The sequence below is a fragment of the Rhea pennata genome, chromosome 5 (genome assembly GCF_028389875.1).
Source record: "Rhea pennata isolate bPtePen1 chromosome 5, bPtePen1.pri, whole genome shotgun sequence".
NCBI lineage: Eukaryota > Metazoa > Chordata > Aves > Rheiformes > Rheidae > Rhea > Rhea pennata.
The window spans coordinates 11,101,800-11,122,870 of record NC_084667.1 but is presented as its reverse complement, the minus strand read 5'-3'; the positions used below and the strand labels follow the sequence as shown (position 1 = coordinate 11,122,870).

The 21,071-nt window shown below is 39.0% G+C and overlaps 2 protein-coding genes across 3 annotated transcripts in view; one reads left to right on the top strand and one right to left on the bottom strand.

The window, feature by feature from the left end:
* Nucleotides 1-1,759: 1,759 nt before the first annotated feature.
* On the top strand, nt 1,760-7,876 carry SRP14 (signal recognition particle 14). Its single transcript, XM_062578096.1, has 5 exons — nt 1,760-1,824; nt 2,354-2,426; nt 3,074-3,186; nt 6,598-6,630; nt 6,981-7,876. The coding sequence occupies exons 1-5, from the start codon at nt 1,801-1,803 to the stop codon at nt 7,068-7,070; spliced, it is 333 nt and encodes a 110-aa protein (XP_062434080.1). The 5' UTR covers nt 1,760-1,800; the 3' UTR covers nt 7,071-7,876.
* An 832-nt stretch (nt 7,877-8,708) lies between these two features.
* The window catches only part of EIF2AK4 (eukaryotic translation initiation factor 2 alpha kinase 4), a 36,858-nt gene continuing 24,495 nt past the window's right edge, over nt 8,709-21,071 (bottom strand). The window contains exons 24-39 of one of the 2 annotated variants that reach the window (XM_062578094.1): nt 20,998-21,047; nt 20,734-20,902; nt 20,404-20,520; nt 19,606-19,671; nt 18,875-19,045; nt 18,177-18,311; nt 17,940-18,047; nt 17,060-17,188; nt 16,338-16,424; nt 15,060-15,172; nt 14,374-14,432; nt 13,183-13,280; nt 12,300-12,368; nt 11,641-11,685; nt 10,431-10,555; nt 8,709-9,284 (exon numbers count right to left, since the gene is read on the bottom strand). In XM_062578094.1, the coding sequence (XP_062434078.1) occupies nt 9,230-9,284; nt 10,431-10,555; nt 11,641-11,685; nt 12,300-12,368; nt 13,183-13,280; nt 14,374-14,432; nt 15,060-15,172; nt 16,338-16,424; nt 17,060-17,188; nt 17,940-18,047; nt 18,177-18,311; nt 18,875-19,045; nt 19,606-19,671; nt 20,404-20,520; nt 20,734-20,902; nt 20,998-21,047 (1,596 nt within the window). In that variant the 3' untranslated portion in view covers nt 8,709-9,229. The remainder of the gene's footprint in view (nt 9,285-10,430; nt 10,556-11,640; nt 11,686-12,299; nt 12,369-13,182; nt 13,281-14,373; nt 14,433-15,059; nt 15,173-16,337; nt 16,425-17,059; nt 17,189-17,939; nt 18,048-18,176; nt 18,312-18,874; nt 19,046-19,605; nt 19,672-20,403; nt 20,521-20,733; nt 20,903-20,997; nt 21,048-21,071) is intronic. The other variant, XM_062578095.1, reaches the window with a different exon arrangement.

Below are 21,071 nucleotides of genomic sequence, written 5' to 3'. Positions count from 1 at the left end.
AGGAAGGACATGTTAACAGTGGCTTCTTGCAGCCACCTGTCTTCATTTGTTGTGGACACAGATTGTAAGTTTTTAGGGGCAGGTACCTTCACTTTCTATAACTGTGCAAGGCTTTGGCCTGCCAGTACTGCTGACCATACTATTGATGATGTCTCCCTACAATGCTGGTTTCAGAAGACTTGAATAGCATACATTCATTGCCTAAGGTTTTATGAGATTTTTGTGGTATGAGAAACAATGTAAACTATTTTTCTCTGTCGTTCCCCTTTAACTTCAAATATTACAAGTGAAAAAACACCAGGAGGATAAAAACTTCCACAGTTAAAGAAAGGTGTTAATTTAATAAACTGCTAGACTTGAGTAAACCATGTTGTGCTTCTTGGGATTTGTTTCCTTATGCTGTAGGCACAGACATTTTATTTCTGTATGTGCAATAACAGCACCCTCTACTGCCTCTTGGTTAATCTGCAAAAAGACAGAGATGATTGTAAACTCAAGAAAAGACTTTGAGAGTGACTGGACCCACAGATTCTAGAGTGTCGTTTTATATATGAAATAACATCGTCACCATGAGAATGCTAATGCCAGAAGGTATTTCAGCTCTGTCTAGAACTGTACTTTTAACTGCTAAATGAAGAATTTGAATTCTTTAGGGGCTCAAGCATCTTTCAAATTGAGAACAGTATTTTCCTTGTTATCTGTATGTAAGGAATTATCTTCCACTTCTGTTAGGTTTATGAATGGGGAAAAAAAACAGTTTTCCTAATGAGAAATAGGAAAAGGCACTAGATCAGATGTTACTTTGTACTGTGTGTTTATAGATGAAGAAAACTTAACACTTTCCAGAATATTGCCCTAAGGAGCTTCAAGTGTTATGGATGTGAAGTGTTCTCCCTCCCCACCCAAACACTGCTTCCATCGTCCAAGCCTACAGCCAGCCGCACTCAGCAGCCAAGATCCTTTGCCTCAGTCATTTCAGTCATCGCTAGAAACGATGCCCAGCTGCATCTGTGTTTTCATGTGGAAGCTCACGCTAGGGTTTATGAGCGATTCCTGGTTTCTCGTAAAGCCTAGATTAAAGCGACTTCAAAAATCTACTTCAGTAAATTGGACATAATTGGAAAGGCTGGTTCGTAGCCTTTCCTTACAACCTGTGCAGGGTCCTGAGAAACATCGTAGCTGGTTTTGGAGTGGGAAGAGCAACAAACAGATGTGGCTTATGCACCAGGGGCTAATGTTTGCGAGTCGTTCAGATCATGAGTTTGGACTGGAAAGAGTACTGCTGTAGCAGCAAGGCCACATGGCTGAGAGGATGGCGCTGCTGGGTAAGTGCAGGGTTTTGAAGCAGGCCTGAGACCACGCAGTTTTTGCCAGCCCCACACACAGGAGTGGAACAGTGCACTGAGGTGCTATCACACGCCAGCTTCACGGCGATTAAAGCTTCAGTGGAGACACATGGGAGCGCGAACGGCCTTTCCGCTCCAGTGCCCCTCTCTGTGCCCGTCAAGCAGCCGCTCAGGGGCGGCGACCTCGCCTCACGGCCCCCGCGCTCCGCGCCAGGGCACGGCAGGGGGCCGCGCACGGCGCCAACGGCGCCAACGGCCGCCCGCCGCGCGCGGCCTGCGCTAGGGGCGGGGCCGCCGGCCGCTGACGTGGCGCTCCCGCTCTCCGGGGCGGAGCCTCGGGGGCGCCCCGCCCCCCGGGGGGGCGGCGGCCCCCGCCTCCCCCGCGGCGCGAGCGGCGGCGCGCGTGCGCGCGGCGTTTCCGGGCGGGCGGCGCGGCGCGGCGTGGCGCGGCGCGATGGTGCTGCTGGAGAGCGAGCAGGTGGGCGAGCGCCCGCGGGGCGATGGGCCGCTGCGGGCCCGCGGGGCGCCCGGCCCGCCCGCGGCCGGCCCCCGGCGGCGCTCGGGAGGCCGCCGCGCGGGCTGAGGCGTGCCGGGGTGCGCGGCGCTCCGCGGCGTGCGCTAGGCCCGGCCCGGCCCGGCCCGGCCCGGCGGCGCGGGAGCGGCGGCGGCGGAGGGGCCCGTCGTGGCGGTGCCGGGGGAGGGGGGAGCAGAAACACGGCGGCTGTGGCAGGGCCGGGGGGTGGGTTAAACCTCCTTTTCCATCGCCTGCAGCTCGGGGCGGCCGCCCCTGGCTGGCAGCGCATCGCTGGCTTTTCCGTGTGGGGAGACGTGTCGGTTCTCCTTCTCCTGGTCAGTGCTGACTCCCGGGTGATACAGAGCGACTTGCTTTGTGGTAACAGCGCCATCGGAACGAGGCAACGCGCAGCAGTTACTGTGCTCTGCAGCGAGCAGAATTAACAGCTTGTGCGGTGGCCTTCAGCCAAGGATGGGGTCTCTTTTTCTTGCAGTTCCTCACAGAGCTTACAAGACTCTTTCAGAAGTGCAGAACTTCGGGCAGTGTTTTCATAACACTGAAGAAATGTAAGTTTTAAGTTTCCTATCAGGTTAAAGCGATATTGCTTTAAATTGAATTTTTGGCGTTGCAAATATCTTTATTAAAAAAGATAGGTAGTCTTAAGTTGGAGTATCTAAAAACAAAAGTGTATTGGCAAAATAGTCAAATTAGTTGCAGCATTAATGATCATAAAATAAGGTTGTATTTTCAATTGTCAGGCAATATGGAGACTTTCAGATTATTAAAACAGTAATTGAATATGTTCATCTTCAGAATTCTGAAAGAGAAGTACAGTATTGCTTTCATTTGCTTATGTTTCTTAGGGAAGTTCTGGATAGCTCACCATACATGAAAAGTCAAGCATCATAGGCTGCAGTTTGAAGTGCATGTAAAACAGTACTGCAGAAACAAGCGATTTCTACAGTTTATCTGTGTTGTAAGGATTTATATTGTTCAGTGGGGTATTTTGGGGGCAGATCTGGTTTATGAAGCAGGTGTTGCTGGGGCCACAGGGAAAGAGACTTGTGGAACAATGTGGCAGCAGTGTCACCTTAGATGTTCTTAGATTCTAGGGGTTTTACAAATCTCAAGAGTTATTTTTAACATCTCAGTCAGGAGGTGCCCAGTGATTTTAGAGAAATGTGAGCTGACGTTTTTTTTTCTTTCTATACAGATGACGGTCGAACAAAACCAGTCCCACGTAAAGGCCATGTAGAAAGTTTTGAACCAGCAGACAATAAGTGTCTTCTAAGAGCAACTGATGGAAAGAAGAAAATTAGTACAGTGGTAAGTGACAGCTTCAGATCAGAATGATTAGCAGCCCTGCTTTGCTCTGATGTAATGTCCCATATTGTAAGTGAAATGTCTTTTGATCTAACTTTTATGCAAATTAACTTCTTAATACTATGAAGAAATTGTATGATAGCTAAACACAGCTGAAACTTGGATGCCAAAGGGTTAAAATTGCTAATGTCTTATGCTTATACTTCACCTCAGTTGTTATAGATGGTGCAACTGAAGTTGTTACAGGTGGTGTAACTGATTATTCACTCTGTATGTATACTGGATTTTGTTTCAGAATGGTATTGCTGGACAGCAGAAAGGGACTGTGCCTGTTGTCAGCAATCTTGGCTGCCATGTTCTGGGTGAAATTCTCTGGAGGGATGGGGGAAACTGCTTTGAGAAAGAGGGATGACATAGGGAAAGGACACAAGACAGGTGGTGTGACTCCAAGGAGAAGAAAGGTACAGGCCAGCTTCAGGTGACACAGGTAGCTTCATAGAATCATAGAATCAGCAAGGTTGGAAGAGACCTCTGGAGATCATCTAGTCCAACCTCCCCACTCAGCAGGGTCACCTACAGCATGGTAGACAGGGTTGCATCCAGACAGGCCTTGAAGATCTCTAGAGAAGGAGACTCCACAACCTCTCTGGGCAGCCTGGTCCAGTGCTCCGTCACTCTCACAGGGAAGAAATTCCCCCTCACGGTCAGGCAGAACTTCCTGTGCTTCAATTTCTGCCCATTGCCTCTTGTCCTGTCACACGGGACAAATGAAAAGAGTTTGTCCATGTCCCCTTGACACCCTCCCTTCAGGTACTTGTACACATTGTTAAGATCCCCCCTCAGTCTTCTCTCCCCCAGGCTGAAGAGGCCCAGCTCTCGCAGCCATTCCTCATAGGGCAGGTGCTACAGCCCTCTGACCATCTTCGTAGCCCTGTGCTGGACTCTCTCCAGTAGCTCCATGTCTCTCTTGTAGTGGGGAGCCCAGAACTGAACACAGTACTCAAGATGACATCCAGGATGAGCTGTTCCATCACCTTTCCAGGGATGGAGGTGAGGCTGATGGGCCTATAGTTGCCTGGGTCCTGCTTCTTGCCCTTTTTGAAGGCTGGAGTGACACTGGCTTTCTTCCAGTTCTCAGGCACCTCTCCAGTTCTGCAGGACCTTTCAAAGATGATGGAGAGCGGCCTGGCAACAACATCCACCAGCTCCCTCAGTACCCATGGGTGCATCCCATCCGGGCCCATGGATTTGTGGATGTCTAGGCTGCCCAGAAGGTCTCTAATCCTTTCCTCCTCAACCAAAGGAAAGTCTTCCCTTCTCCAGACTTTCTCCCTCATGTCCAGGTTATGGGATTCCTGAGGACTGCCCTTAGCAGTGAAGACTGAAGCAAAAAAGGCATTCAATAATTCTGCCTTCTCTGTATCCCTTGTCACCAGGGCCCCTGCCCCATTCAGTAGCGGGCCCGCATTTTCCCGAGTCTTCCTCTTGCTGCTGATGTATTTGAAGAAGCCCTTCCTGTTGTCCTTGACATCCCTTGCCAGACTCAATTCCAGCTGGGCCTTAGCCTTCCTCGCAGCATCTCTACCTACTCTGGCTGCATTCCTGTAATTCTCCCAAGTAGCCTGTCCCCTCTTCCACACTCTGTGTATTTTCTTCTTCTGTCTGAATTTGGCCAAGAGCTCCTTGCTCACCTGTGCAGGTCTCCTGCCCCTTTTGCTGCACTTCTTACTCATAGGGATGCACCGCTCTTGAGCTTGGAGGAAGTGGTGTTTGAATACTAGCCAGCTCTCCTGGACTCCACTTCCTTCTAGGGCCTTGATGCATGAGACACCACCAATTCGGTCTCTGAAGAGCCCGAAGTCTGCTCTCCTGAACTCCAGGGTTGCAATCCTGCATGTTGCCTTACTTCTTTCCTGCCAGATCCTGAACTCCACCATCTCGTGGTCACTGCAGGCCAGGCTGCCCCCAACCTTCACATCTCTAACCAGTCCCTCTCTGTTAGTAAGGACAAGATCTAGCAGGACACCCTTCCTCGTAGGCTCCTCCACCATCTGTGACAAGAAGTTATCATCAATGCCTTGCAGGAGCCTCCTGGACTGTTTGTGCCTTGCTGTGTAGTCCTTCCAGCAGATGTCAGGGTGGCTGAAGTTCCCCATGAGAACCAGGGCCTGTGATCGTGAGGCTACCTCCAGCTGTCTATAGAAGGCCTCACCAACTTTCTCTTCCTGGTCGGGTGGCCTGTAGTAGACACCCACAGCAGTGTCCCCCATGTTGGCCTGCCCTTTGATCTTCACCCATAAGCTCTTAACTGCCTCCTCCTCCTCCCGCCATAGGCAGAGCTCGCATTCCAGTTGCTCTCTAACATAAAGAGCAACTCCACCACCTCGCCTTCCTGGCCTGTCTTTCCTATAAAGCACATAGCCATCCATGGCAGCATTCCAGTCATGTGAGCTATCCCACCATGTCTCCATGACTGCGATGAGATCATGGTCCTGCAATCGCACACAGATCTCCAGCTCCTCCTGTTTGTTCCCCATGCTGCGTGCATTGGTGTACAGGCATTTTAAAGAGGTGGTCATGCCTGCAGGTTTCCCAGGAAGGGTGTACAGGGGTCCCCCATAGCCATGTCCCAAACACACATCCACAGCTGCATGCACCCATTGGAGGCTCCCCCAACCCAACTTGTGTTTCGTTGTCTACCCTATCTGTGTGACACCCCATCCCTGCTCCTTCCTGTCGGCCTAGATGGTTGGCTAAAGGTTGTTACGACCCAGGAAATAATTGTATGTTCCCAGACTGAAACAAGAGAAAATGGGTCCATGTTTCCTGCTAAGAGTGTGCGTAAATGGGGTAGACTCGTCTAAGTCTTAGTTCCACCTAGCATACCTGAATTGCTTTTTTACAGAGATATTTGTATTTCAGAAAATCTTAACTTTAGAAAATCTGATGTGTTCACTTTAAATGAGAGATGAGGAAAGGTTGTAATTGATTTTTTGGAGATTCCATCACAGAGGAGAACTAATGAAAATACTACTTTGAGAAGGAGTGGAGAGAAAATAGTCTATAGTATGTTACCCCTGTGCTTGCATCTCCACAAAAAATGTAGATATGGCCCTGCAGTGAAACAAAACCTTCCTTAGAATATTTTTCCAGCTTTTCTCCATTTGAAAAAACATGAATTCTGGGGGAGAATTCTAGAGGATTTTGCTCATTTAGTGAGGAGTGGTTTTGATTTTCTAAATTAGTGAAGGCCTCTGACATGTCAGTTCAACCTACCTAGCACTGAATGTGGTGAGTTGGTCCAGCTGCTGCTGAAGAGACTAGATGGTCACTGATGAGTAAATGTGTATTGATATTTAGTTTATAATATATGCCAATTTTTTTCTTGATTAACCTCCAGTATTGCTTTTGTAGGTGAGCTCAAAGGAAGTAAATAAATTCCAGATGGTAAGTTTTGTATGCCTTTTATCTTCCTTTTTTGTAGGTAGTGGGGAGGAGTAGTCAGTAGGAAGCACTGGATAGCTGTGATCTGTTATCTTTCCCGCTAGCTGTGAATGGGTTGATTCAGTACTAAGGTGGCATACAGATTCATCTTAAGACTCTCTGTCTGCACTTGTGTAAAAAAAAAAAAAAAAAAAAAAAAAAAACTGTTGTATGTTAGCTAACTTTTTGCACAAGAGCATGATTCTATAACTGAGAATTGAGAGAATGCAGAAACGTATCTGTGAGTAGTAAGTTACATCTAGTGTATTGTCACACAAGTGTGTGTTCTTTCAATGATTCAACTGTTCTTTCAGGCATACTCAAATTTGCTGAGAGCTAACATGGATGGCTTGAAGAAGAAAGACAAGAAAAGCAAAAACAAGAAGAGTAAAGCAACGCAGTGATGGAACAGTGACCTACTATCACTTTAACAGACCAGACCCTTGCTCAAAGCAAAGTCCATTTCCTTTTGAGTTACTTGTCTTTGGCTTTCCTTCCAGCAGGATACTGGGATGTGATCAGTACTTGTGTTTAAACTGAAAGCCAAAAGTGCTTTCTGTGGATTGCTGTATGGCAGGAGTATTTATTTACAGGGTTATACTGAAATAGCTTTACACTCAACTGCCAACTAGTTTTGTACTTACACTGCTGTTTGTTTTGTATTATACAAATAGGCAGTGTAAAACCCATTTGGGGAGTAATACAGGGTGAAGAGAAATGCACGATAACATGAGCAAAGTGACGCTAAAATTGGAGTCTCAGTGACAGTTGCCCAATTTTATAGATAAGCCTCAGTAATACCAGGGAGAGTGGGTGCCAACATATTATCAGGAACAGCAGCTTTCCTGTTTATATCTTACTTTGAGGCACATGTCTACATGATGCAGTGCAGATATCCATAAGGTAGTATGGTGCCTGAGCTCTCACAGAGCTAATCAGCTGTGTCTTTACTCCATGCTGATAAGAGCTCTGCTGAGTGTAGCGTGGGTTGGGGGAGGGCAGGACTCTGCACCATGTTCCATTTAGACATGCTTAAAACTGCTCATGTCAACAGAACTTTTTTTTTTTAAAAAAAAAGCTTCATCCTTCAACATATTCAGGGATCTGATTTCCCCATACTTCACATCTTAAAGTAGTAGCGTCTTCATAGAAGCAGATGTAAAAGCTGAATATTTAATAATTGTTCCTATTAAACACAATGAGAAATGGATGTGGTTGTAATGACTGATGTTACTTGCCTCAGCGAACAGCTAGGAATGACAGTTACCTGGGCATACGGGACTGACTCGCTCTTGATGCTACTCTGAGCGTTGCTGTTACAATTTTTGCAGTTAGTTATAAGAAGTTTGGGGTTTGTCTGTAGAGCTGATACTTCACATATTTCAACTTTGCCCTCCCATTCACTGCAAGAAAAAGGCTGAAAACATAGGAGGTATTTGATAATGCAGTGAGCCTGCAGTGCTGAAGACAATCATTTAGGTAAGTCAGAGAATGAAGAAAAAGGAGGAGCAAAGTAGGTTAACAGTTGAGAGAGGAAAGAACATAAACACCTGTATGCTTCTGGAAATCCATATCTTTTCTGCACATTCACTCCTGTACTGTAACTAATTTGATGTAAAATACAGAGTTAACTAAGGCTGCTATAGTTCATCTTTAGATTTGCTTAACTTCTTTTTTTTCCTGACACGCCTGTTACTACCGGGTATAGCTTTAACTATATACAGCCATATAGATAAATCTAAAAAGTCTCGACAGGGAAACTCTTAACTTCCTCATCATTTCTATGTCTGTCTTGAAATAAAAACTTAATCTGTCAACCCTCATGATGAAAGCTAACTCAAAAATTGTCATGCTTCTGAGCACCTGTAGGTTGCTATTTTTTCTTTAAATCCCTAGACTCAGGTCTTCCAAGTCTGAAACAAGCTTTTTCTGAATCAGGCCTGTCTTTATCTCCCAGGAGGCAGCTGCTTGATTTGAATATAAAATTGCAGGCACGACAAGCATAGGCAATAACTTGCAAGTAACTTAAAATCTTAGACCTATTTTTTTATATAGAGATTTAAGATTAAATAGTAGTTTAAAAAAGTCTTGTAATGTGTATTTCAAGAAGCATTCACTAACCAAACCATCTATTTTGCATGAAGGCCGCCTTCAAAGAAGCTGCTTAAAGCGGTCTTTTAGAGCTGAAGTTAATACATCCTCACTAATCCTTGAACAGAGCTTATCATTTCAGTACTACTGTTGCAACATTGACATGACAGGCATTCTGAAAATATGTTGTAAGAAAAGTTTCACACCTGCACAGCTGGTAGTTTGCCTTTTGCATAATAAGGGGACAAGAATTACATGGTATCACATAGTGCTGGCTGTTGTCAGACTTTGCTCCTTAAATGACTATAAAACATTTATTTCCACTTTTTTTGAATACATTTACAATTTTATATTACACATGAAATTCAAGTTGGACATGTAAAAAAGGCATTTTAACAGCTTTCTGAAATTTTTATGCAAAAACACTTGTTGTCCGTTAGTGGAAGCATCTTTTAAAAGGATGCTTGAAGCACTAAAACAAAACCTTGTATTCATCTCGGTAACTGTACAGGATAAGTGCAGGAACCCTGCAGGGGGAAGGAAAAAGAGAGGATTTTTAACTTTGGAACTACACATTCAAAAGCTACTAGAACAAAATGTGGCAAATCTTGGCAATAAGCTTGACAACAGCAAAGAATCAGTAGAAAAGTGGTAACTTTAGTTTTGATCGTCCCTGTGAATTCCCCCTTTATTCTCTTTTCATTTATCTAGCCCATTCAGCTTTTAATCAGTGATCTGTAGGCTATGGCTAAGCAATGCTTTGTAGGGGAGCACGAAACAGGAAAACTTCATCAGGAATGTGTAACATTCTCGGCCAGCATATTAAGAGTCTCTTGCTCAAAGCCCTGCAAGCTACAGAAAAGTGTTTTGATATTTATTTGCCTTAGTAAACATTAAACATGAAGTAATTTTGTTGCATCCTCTTGGAAAGAATCAAGTCAATTTTTAGTCTTATTTAAAGGTTACTTAGTAGTACTTTCAAACTGAACAGAAGTTTAAGAAAACGAATAAATGAAACTCATCATAGGATAAAAATACCAAGTCTCATTTAACTGTCCTAGTACATACAAGTTTAAAATTTGAGGCTTAAAACTGGATGTGCCTAGACAAGAGTGTTTCAGCCTTGCCAGAATCTGACAAGGAGGTTAAGAGTTCAATGTTTTTTGTACTGAGAAACAGGCTTTACTGTATGTGCAGGAAGAGCGTACGCCGTATTCACTTAAAGTTGGCAGTCTATTGACTGTGTCAGATTCCATAGCATCCCACAAGTTAGAAGGAACTAAAAGTGCTCAAATTTTGAAAGTCAAGCTGAGTCAGTCCTTTGAGAAAACAAGATTATCATCTAGTAGTAGTATACACAAATGTATATGGCAGTACACATGAATGTAAACTGCACACAACTGTCTGCTGTTCAGTTTTATGAACAAAGCAGCAAATGAGATAATAAAATAGAATACATTTCAAAATCTCTTGAGAAGATTTCCAAAAATGTAGACTTCTGTTTCATGGTAGGGGAAAACAGTACTTAAAGACACATTTCCTTACTGTTTTTTCTTTCCTCCCTTACTGGCAGGAGTTAGGGGAATACAAATTAAGAGCAATTAATTTACTAAAGTTCAAATGCAAAAATAATTAGGAAGTTTTACATATCTAGAATAGCTTAACAAATCTACCTCTTTTCCATTTTGATACTGTAAATTTCATCACAAATTGCTTGTAGGTAAGAGGATCGCTGTTTTGGCCATCGTGAAATCACTTGTCTCACAGTAGCATCAAAGGTTTGTCTATCTCCATCAAACTAAGGAAAACAATTTCACAAGGAATATTGATACAGTATTATATTCTCTTCTGAAATAAACATTTTTTCAGATAGGATTCACTCTTCTGAACATTATGTAATGTCAATGCCCCAACTTAAACAAACAGCCTATCAAAAAGATAGGTTGTTTTAAACAAAATTCATATAAACAACACTTGCAATTTGGGTTGTTTTCAGAAAATACATTAAGAATGAGACTTGTTAATGATCTTTACACAGTTTAGAAAAGAAAAAGTATGTACGAACTTTAGTATAATGACAGTCAGAAGTGAATTAGGCAAGATGACCAGGCCGATTGTGTGTTCCATTTTTTGAAGTAAAATGTGATAAAATGCCTCTACTGTTTGGATAGACCGGATCAACTACGTATTTTGAAAATACTGTATTTTCACTGAGGTCTGTATTACTAGCCAAGCACTGCTTCAGAGCAGTAGACATAAAACATGAATGTGAATACCAGATCCACCTCCAGGCCAGATGTCAGGGTTTTTTGGAGGAGTCGTCCTCTCTAATGAGATCTTCTGACTTTAAAGCCATTGCTCTCATTGCAGGAGGGAAAAGAACTTTTTGTTTTTTCTAATCAAGAGATTTCTGAGTTGTTAAAGTGGTCAGCAGAGTACTCATATATCCTCTATTTACCATGGTCTCACTAAGAGATTGTTCAGCTACTGTACTCAAAACAATTGCCTCTGTATTTTGGGTCCTCCTTCATTAATAGCTCCAAGAAAGCTTTTGTTAAACCTGCATATCAAAGCTTACTGGTTTCTGAGAGGGAGCAGTAAGATTTAATTTAATTTAGTTATTCTTAAGAGAAACCTCAAGCTTTGGATTAAGACCTCCTGATGGTATCTGTGTATTCGGCAAAATGATTTTTCTAGCCTCATTCAAGCCCTTTGGCTAAAAAAGGCTTTGGAGTTTTAAAGCCCAATACAAACTCCTTAGGCCAGGAAGGAAAGAATATTTTGGGTGATCTTTACATTCAACTCCATTCAGGTCGAAACTTAAAATCTGTTGTTCAATTAGGGTTTCAGTTAGAGTTTCAAAGACAATACTTAACTGCTTACCTCTAATGATAAGAAGTGTATCACAGTTTCTTTTGGCAGATCTATCTGAAAAAATAATATAAAAGAATCACATATTTAACAGTTCTTATTCCTGTTGTCAATTTTCCAACTTGAGATTATCTGTATAAAAAGGGAGTCAGAAATTCTGATTTCCACAGAGGAACCCATACTGACAGAACTGAGAATATGCCAGTTTGCCAAGCTGTTCATGAAAGATTTCTTTAGAGAAAGCTACAAATAGGCAAACATGTTTGTTCTTTGAAAAGCATGTACCATTTTAAAGTCCTTTGTGATATGACCAGCAAAGGCTAAAAGTTATACACAAAAGCCACGTTGGTTTAAATGTAATAGCACATCTAGGAGGAACAATTTACTAAATTTTCTACCAATGTAGCTGGGATAAGTATAGCTTAAAATTTTACAACTAAACACTTGTTTAACAAGTATTTTATTCCGTGCAACTCCTTAATACCCATAATAGGAAATATTTTTCAAGCATCAAACAAACATGATGTGGGTCTTTATTTTAGCCTGTCTTTTGGTTATGTTTGCTATCTCTGAAGTAAGACTAATGGAAGTAATTTGTTCCCAAATAGCAATTGCATCACCCAATTCAATTATGGGTTTGAAAGTAATGCATGCTTCTGCAAAATACTTACTGCTAAAATCTCAATCTCGCTTGTTTTCTGCTGCAGGCTAGAAATGAATGTCTGAAGTCTTGTTTGTATCTGCCAACAAAAGATGGGCAAAATTAAAATGCATACTGCTTCTGTGACACAGGTTGGGAACATTTATTTTCTATTTGACAGATTATGAGAAAAAGAAGAGGCTGCTTCTAACACAACATATAGATTTGATCTTATTTAAGCTAAAATTTACATTTAACATAACTTTTGGTAACAAATCCATAATAATCCTTGATGAATTGACAGCAAGGCGAGTGTGGCTGAACCACCCTTGCTGCAATAGGAAAGATTTGACAATATGGTACTATACTAAAGCAGAAAGTCAGAACTGCATGTTATGTTGTGAATTCTTGCATACGTAGATCAAAACCGCATTTCTATTTATGTGCATTAGATTAGTTTTCAGAGGAATGTGATACACTGGATATGTTGAATTGTCTCTAGCTAAAGGAAGATGACTAATCTGAGGGCAATTTCAAAGTATGTGCCTCATGCCTTGTAATGCTTTTTTCAGAGCAAACTATAATCCTGCAAACATAGCATCTTACAGAAACAGCTGCAAGAAGTAGGTTTACAAGAAGTAGGAAATTCTAGAACCACTGTCCACCTTACAGTGAAATTTCCATAATGACAGCTGTGCCACAACAATGTTACAGGTAATCCCCAAGATCCTAAACATTAAAAAAAAAAATTTCCTCACCTTCCACCCTCTGTGTTGTTCCCAGTCTCTTTTATGAATAAAGAATAAACAGAATGTAAACAAGTAATTTATGTGCTATGGAAAATGTGAATTCCAACATTCCTTAACTTCTCAGGAATAATTCTTAATACTTATTTGATTTGTGTGCACATGTACCTGAATTTCTTGACGACGCCTGGCACTGGCAGATAATTTTTCAGGAGCTATAACACTAACATTAGGCACTATAAGAGTTCCATGAGAGTCAGACACACCTAAGATGCAAACATATAGTTTTGGAATACATTCTGTGTTCATACAAGAAATAACAAGAAGCAGGAAATTCACAAATATTAATCATCTAAGAACTATATAGCATAGGGTCCAAAGGTCACTAAAGAAACAAAGTCAGTCAAGTAGATAGGATAGTGGAACATCTGCAAATAGATTCCCAATTTATGACTTTGAGAGCAATAAAAAATTTGGTATTTTAGATCAGTATTCCCTAAAATTAACACAAGGTTCCAAATGAAACAAAGTATTCTACAGAGAACTACAGTATATTTAATATCAAAAAGAAAAGCTATTAAAAGAAAGAGGCAATGATTAATGCTTAGTCCAATAGCAGATGCAATGAAAAAAAATAGATCAGCAATTGCTTCTTTTGAAATCAAAGTTGTCACTTTAGTTAATCACAGAAAAAAACTGAGTTAAGTGTGGCAACCTCTGTCCCACTGTTATAAAAGAAAAAAATAGTTTTTCTTAAACCAAAAACAAGAGAACACCCTATACAAGCATTTATTACAATTCTAAAGATAATTATCAAAAACCTCAAACCTTATTTTATGCACATAGCAACTACTTAATTCTTTTTGTAAGCAAAATTCAGTTATCAGTAAGGAGTGCAAATCTGTGGTTAGCTATATAAAGGTATTCTCACTTGAAGAAAAAAAAATCGGAGCAGAACAGTAGTTCAAAGGGCATGAGTCTCAAGACTCACAATCACAAACCATCATTTTTCATCAAGATGACATTTAACTTCTCCAACCAAAACATGTTCATGTTTTGCTTTTTTTTCCCTTGCTCCAAAATCACTGCAGCAATGAATGCTTAAATGGAGAATGTTCTATCTGTTGTTCTGAGCAATTATATTTTATTAGTTTGGAGAAAAATTCAGTTTTGGATTGCTCAGGACAACATTTGAGATCAGAACAAAGTGTCTCCAAGCAGATATACTACTGGAAAACATTTTATTCCTTTGACTTTGGCAATACATTTAAAATTATGATCCAACAAATACTTCTTACAAACAATATTTCAACAGAGGCAAAAATTAACGTGTATTTTCTATAACAAGAGATAAAATACCTGAAATATTAGAAAATGATCCCTTTTGATTTTGTACTGAAAGATTATCTGAGGTTTCTCTAAAAATAAAAGAGAGGGAAAAAAATTTACATAATGAAAGAATATTGCAATAGCTCTGGGTTCCAGATTATCATACAAGTATCCTTATTTTACTCCAACAGTTGAAGAAATTTATGGAAATTCCCAGCACTTATCTGCACATTAGGTTTTCTATTCTGGAGCTGGTAGGAAAGCATACAAAAGAACTGCATTATAGAACCTCATCTAGCGTGTCCAGCAGACTACACAAATAATCCAGTGCCAATAGCCCAGCAATCCTTAAGTTTCCCATGGATACAAAAAACTCCTGTGCTTCCTGTCCTCCAACAATGATCCAGATCCTATATACTAGGAAGTAGTATAAGCAATATTCTCTCTGAATGTGAATTCAATCTGCAACTTTTTAAGGATTTCTATGAGCTAATACTAAAGCATCAAAGTAATATTAAATTATTTAGTAATTATTAAATTACTGCAAGTTAAAAGCAGCTTTCAATTACTAGTTTGAATCATTTTACTTTCCAAAATCTTATCCTTTATGGAATAAAATCAAAGTTTAAGTGAGTTTTTCTTAAAATTATTTAATCAAAAAAGCATGCAACCACTTGTAATTTTGACTGCTAATGTTCACTTGTTATGCTACTTACCTACTACATCTTTCATCACAGATTTTAGTTTTCAGCTTCTGGACCAGGTGATCTACTAAGTCAGATTCTAAAATCCTTTTTTCCGTCTGTCTTTCCTTCTCAAAAGATTTCACCTATGATGTAATTCAGTGATTCTTAGATTGCTAATTCTTAAAACTGCATGTGAATAAATGTCTCAAATTTAAAAAACCATTAAAAGTGAAGCAGTCAAAGGGAAGAAACTATCATCATTACCAAGCAATTATTGCCAATTAAATCTTTGATTTAATTAGATGCTTATGCAACCAATTTCCTACGCATTTCCAAAACTTTAACTTGCTTGGCTATTCGTGTTTAATATATGATAATTAATTTTGAAGAGAACAGTTTATAGCTGTAAGTATTACATTAATAAAAGCATATATAGATTTGGACTTTTTTTAGTTAAGGGATTATTCTGCAGTTGTGCTTGGTTTCCAGTTTGCCACAGTTAGTTACAGTCAGACACTCAAACAATTTATCTGCTCCAGCTTTATCAGGAGAAGATCTATCAGTCACAATGCCATTCAACTTGTTATCATGCTCTTTGGTGGTTTTGCTCTGATAAAGCCATATTAAAAAAAAATGCTCTGCAAGAGTCTCATGGAAGGCATAGATACATCTCATTCTCATCATCAAAATCTACTTGTTCATAATGTTACTGGACAGTTATTTGTTCTCTCTGTTACAATGAGAAATGAATGAATAACCTGTCAGTAAATAGAAAATATTTTAGTAACACAGACTGGCTAGATCACATGGCTGTGCCAAATCTTGTCAAATGATTACTTTTTTCATTAAATTAATACAGATCTTTTTCATAATGATATAGAATCAAGGATATTTTAGAACTGTTCACTTCTTTTTTAGATTTACAGTTTGGTTATATTTGTTTTGTAACTGTAGAAAGCTGTCAACTGGAAAGAAGGCTGAGTCAATTCATTTCAAAGTTTCAAAGATATCTGAGACAATGGAAAACTTCTTCCACATAAAAACACACTGATAACTTAAAGTGAAGCAATGTTTGCACTAACTTGAAGACTTTTTCTCCTAGTTAAGGAGGCTGGTGAGTAACAGTGTAATGGAGAGACAAGAAGCAGACTTTTTCAGAATTTTCTACTACTTAGTAACTGAAACTGAACCTGAATTCTATCTACATCAATCTTTTATACAAAATGTAATGTTTATGATCATAAAAAGTGCAGAACAACAGATTATAAATCTGAAACACCAACAAACATCTTCCTGGCCCACGCTTACCTTTACGTGACTTCCTTCTTTATCAGACACAAGAGCCACATATGTAATTCCAGAGCATCTGCAATATTCCTGTAATTCTTCCTGGGACTAAGACAAGATGGGGTGGGGAAAATGGAACAGAAATTTGGCAGATTATAAAATGATCACTTACATAACTAAGTCTCCTGTCCTCAGTTAAAATAACTTGATATGCAGTAGGTGCACTGAGTATATCATCTTTTGAGTGAGGAATGCTTTATTAACAAGTCCAGGAGGTACAACTTCATTATGGATACATTTATCTACCAGATGCTCGTTAAAAATTGAAATCTGGCTAAGTCTACACTAGATAGACAGGATGTCCTGGGGTTAGCCCTGTAGTCATAGTGGCAGCAGTTGCAGGGCAGCATAGGATAGAGGCAAAAACTACCCAAATCTTCATCCCTTAAAAACTGCAAAAGGAGGAAAACCCATAGATCATAGACAAAGCATAATAATCTGTAACAGAGGAATCAAAACTGTGGAAAATGCTATGCTGAAAGAGTACTAAAAAGTCAGCAAGCAACTGAATGGCTCAAAACTGTCTCTTCCGCAGCACATGATTCAGAGCAGGTGACTCAGTGGTTTTTCTTTTGTTAGTCACCAGCTGACATACTTAAAGCTGAACCAGAATAATAATCTTCTGATATCTACAACCACTATTAAAAGCTACTTCAGTTCACATACATAGACAGAAGCTGTACCTGGGACCAGTCATACATTATTTCAGCTGGAATTCCTGCAGTCCAGAGTTTCTGAACAATATTGATAGCTCTACCCATTGACATCTGACCAGCACTTACAACCAGAAGGTCACATGAGCTGACAGAAACCTGAAATAGAAGTAAAAACAAGGGGGGCAATATTAGCAACCAGACCTCCTTTTTCCCAATATAAAGCAATCAATGTAACAAAGGAAGATATACATTATTATATTTCAAAGTGCATCAATCTGAAATAGAGAGTTAGATTCACCTCTTTTTAGAGCCACCATATTCCTAAGTGTGTTTGAAAGTAATCATTTCGCTGACCCTTGCTCTTTGACAAATACGGCATCTTTACAGACAACCTCAGCTGCAAAGTATCCTAGCCTTTCCTTTCTTTTCTTCCTGCCTTGCTTAGCTATGTTAATTTTTTCTTATAAAGCAAAATTTAAATAAAATACACATTCCACAGCAAAGTGAAATTGTGTGATGTACAGAGCAGTATATTTTCTTAAGGTCCCTTCCACCTCCAATCGTTTTATATAGGGGGAGAAGTGATAGGGGCAAAATAACACTTACTAGCTAAATGTTTAGCATGGTATTCTTCTGTCTGAAATAGGACTTTTTCCTGTTAGACTATACACTGTTTAAATTAAAAGACCTGAAAGTCCCTCTCTTCCCTGAATTCTTATTTTATTAAAAAAAATTCTATGTAGAGAAACACAGATGAAAACAGGTCATAGTGATGCTTGCTGTCTATTTCAGTTTAGCATTATTTTGTATGTTTGAGCTTCTCATTTTTTTTTTCCTTTTTGTAGCTATGAGTAGGTTACTGAAATGTCAGGACTAAAAAACAAACAAACAAACACTGAAAACATACAGAATCCTCCATGCTGGAAACAGCAGCAGTTATTCTATCTATAGCTATGCTGACTCCAACAGCTGAAGGAACTGGTCCTACTGTCTGTGGTCCTCTAAATTGTGGTATCTGAAAAAGACAAAAAAAACCAAGCAAACAAACAAAAAAACCAAATGTAGTTATCTTTGCAAAATGTCACGAAGATTCTTCTGTGTGTTTTTTTTTTTTTTTAGTTCATTAAAAGACATGAGCACATACCAGATGATCATATCTCCCCCCAGCAGCAAGAATTTCAGGCACAGTTCTTTGTCTTCTTCTAATGTATGCTATAAACTGAAAGATAATACCATTGTGCTGCTGTATTTTGTAAACTAGTCCCAGATTTATAGAAACCTGTAAAATATAAATGAGTACGTGTCTTGTACCATTATCACTGGTAAATGTAATTCATTTCCTATTAGCACTATGCATTAAAAACACTATTTTCATGTAAAGACGACATATAACACTGACAGCGCCAAAAACTTAAAATGCAATTAATAATTGGGACAGAATGCTTTGAACTTAAAGCATCACAAGAGAACTACAGCATAAAACCCAAATAGCAAGCCTCAGGGAAGGTGTGAGAGTATGTAAAACTCTCAGTAACTATCACCTTTTCCCATTTTTGAAAATACTTATAGGTTATTTCAAAGTTTTAAAATCTTTTATGTTCTGGATAATGCCTTCAATCTTGGCTGAAAACCTATGTATAACAATTAAGTGAAAACTAAGCCAGAGACTTTGGACATGAAAAGACCTTATTCTGAAAATTACTATTACTTGTCATCAAAACACATTTTGATTTGTTTGTTTGTTTTTTTCTCTTCTAAAATACCAGTAATTTGCTTCCTGGAAAATGACAAGATCTAGTCATCTGTAAATCAATTTATTTATTAGCAGAATATTTTACAAACCTGAAGTTTTATTCCAAGTTGCTTTAACAGACCAATGATTTCCTCTAGATCCTTCATGCCATGCTTCAAGAGCTGAGTCACACCTGTTTTTTGTTTTATCATTGTGTTTAAAAATGGAAATACATTACTTGGCTCTCCTTTCTGCTCAATAAATCTGTAGAGTCGAGAAAGCTGAAAACAAAAATAAAATAAAAGCAAATATATACAGCATCACGTACAGTGCCCAAATAGGTAACATCTGAAAAATAAAAAATATTTGACACAGTGTGGGTAAAATATCTACATTTTTCACTCCTGTTACCTAGCAGCCTGATTTTACCTAGTAACTTGAGAAAAGGAATAGACAAGCAAAAATCTTATGTCCAGATGTCCACTTCAACTCTCATTAGGCACATGAACCAGTATTTGCAGACAATTATTTTAAATTTTTTCTAAGTTGTTTTACTAAATGTCATTGCACAGTATTTCATTTACTCTTTAATTATTTCCAGAGTCTGAAAAACACATTTAAGAGAAGAGAGAAAACTTGAATGTATCAATACTGACTTATAGAGAGAGCAGAGTCATTAAACAGTCACATCACTTCCAAAGAGACTGATCTATTTTGGACAGTAATTGCAATAATTTATCTTTCTTCCTGTGATTGAGTAAATTTTAAAGCAAAAAAAAAAAAAATACAACTGTTTTTTGCCAAGTTACAGGGAAATTAAAACTGAAATAAAATTACTTACACTACTTGAAGGGAGAGAGAGATTACAGAATTTGGCTTCTACTTCTCTTTTAGTTAGCTTTTCAGTCTACAACACAGGGAACAGATTCAAACACATATTTTGAACAACTGAGTTACAAACAAGAAGAAAACTACTATTGCTGAGAAGAATTAAAACATAAACAATGGTTGTCTTTATGAACTGCAATAGTATCATGAAAGAACAAAAATGTTAAATAACCCTCTTCCACTTATTTCTTATAGTGAGGTTATATTTGGCTTGGTTACTTCAACAACAAAAAACCCAACTTTTTTGAAAAGCACTGCTGAATAAATAAATACAAAGGAATACTGAAATGCTCATGTAAATTAATAAAAAAGATTTAAAAAACAATCGAAGAGAATTAATAAAAAAGATGCATTTTGTTGAGATTTACACACTCCCCTATCATTCAAATGAAATTATGTTCTCTGCTTATGAAGTGGAAATACTCACACTCTATTAAGAAACAGTTGCACTAAATTTTCTATTTAAATAGAAACTCTAAAATTTTAGTTTGCCTACTACTTCTTATTATATAAGTGAATAATTTTCTCATAAATACACATTTAAATTTTATCTTAAAATATCCCAATCCAGAAGAAACAGAAGTTATTAATATATATTTGTACCTTGAATTTATTCAGCCTTTAAGTATATCAATACGTGTTCCTTGGTAAGCTGGCAATACTCTATTACATATTTTTTAAAGACAGCCCCACAGAATAACCTACTTTACAGTGATGAATACAAAGATTAGTTGAATAACTAGTATCTTACCACAGCATCATACAGAATGATGTAGACTTGATTGAGTTTATCCTCTGGTATCCCACAGTGTAGAAGTATAGCCTTCAGTAAGGCAGTATGGTTCAAGTAAATACTATAATTTCTTTCCTGTCAAAGTGTACGAAAAAACCCAAGTAACAGAGACATTATTTCAACAACAATGTAAAGATTCAAAGAGAAAACAGAAAATTCTGTAGTTTTTGAGGTTAAAGGAACTATTCTTTTTAAAGACAATTGACTAAATATTAAAATCTTAGGATAGAAGAAGAGTAAAAAATATTAAAAATGTTATTAACCAAAGAGTATCATTAGAGGATCTACCTGTAGCACTGGAAACTCTTGAATGATTTCTGAAATGGCATAAATTGTTTCTGCTACAGGCAAAAAGCTATTTCCAGAGGATGTAATAATGTCAAATGCACACTCTAGGAGTTCTTTAGGATGACAGCGGTCTAACTTTCGAGGCCTGAAAACTCGCTCTATACAGTATCTAAAGAAAACATCGAAGAATGAATCAGCACCTTCAGCGTTCACTGTCATAAAGCATGGCGGCTATGCAAAATATCATCTCTTTATGTCCCTTACCTTTTCAAGTTTGATATGTTATTTCTAGCTACATATCTTGCAAAAGGAATCTAAAAAGAGAGAGAGAGAGAGAG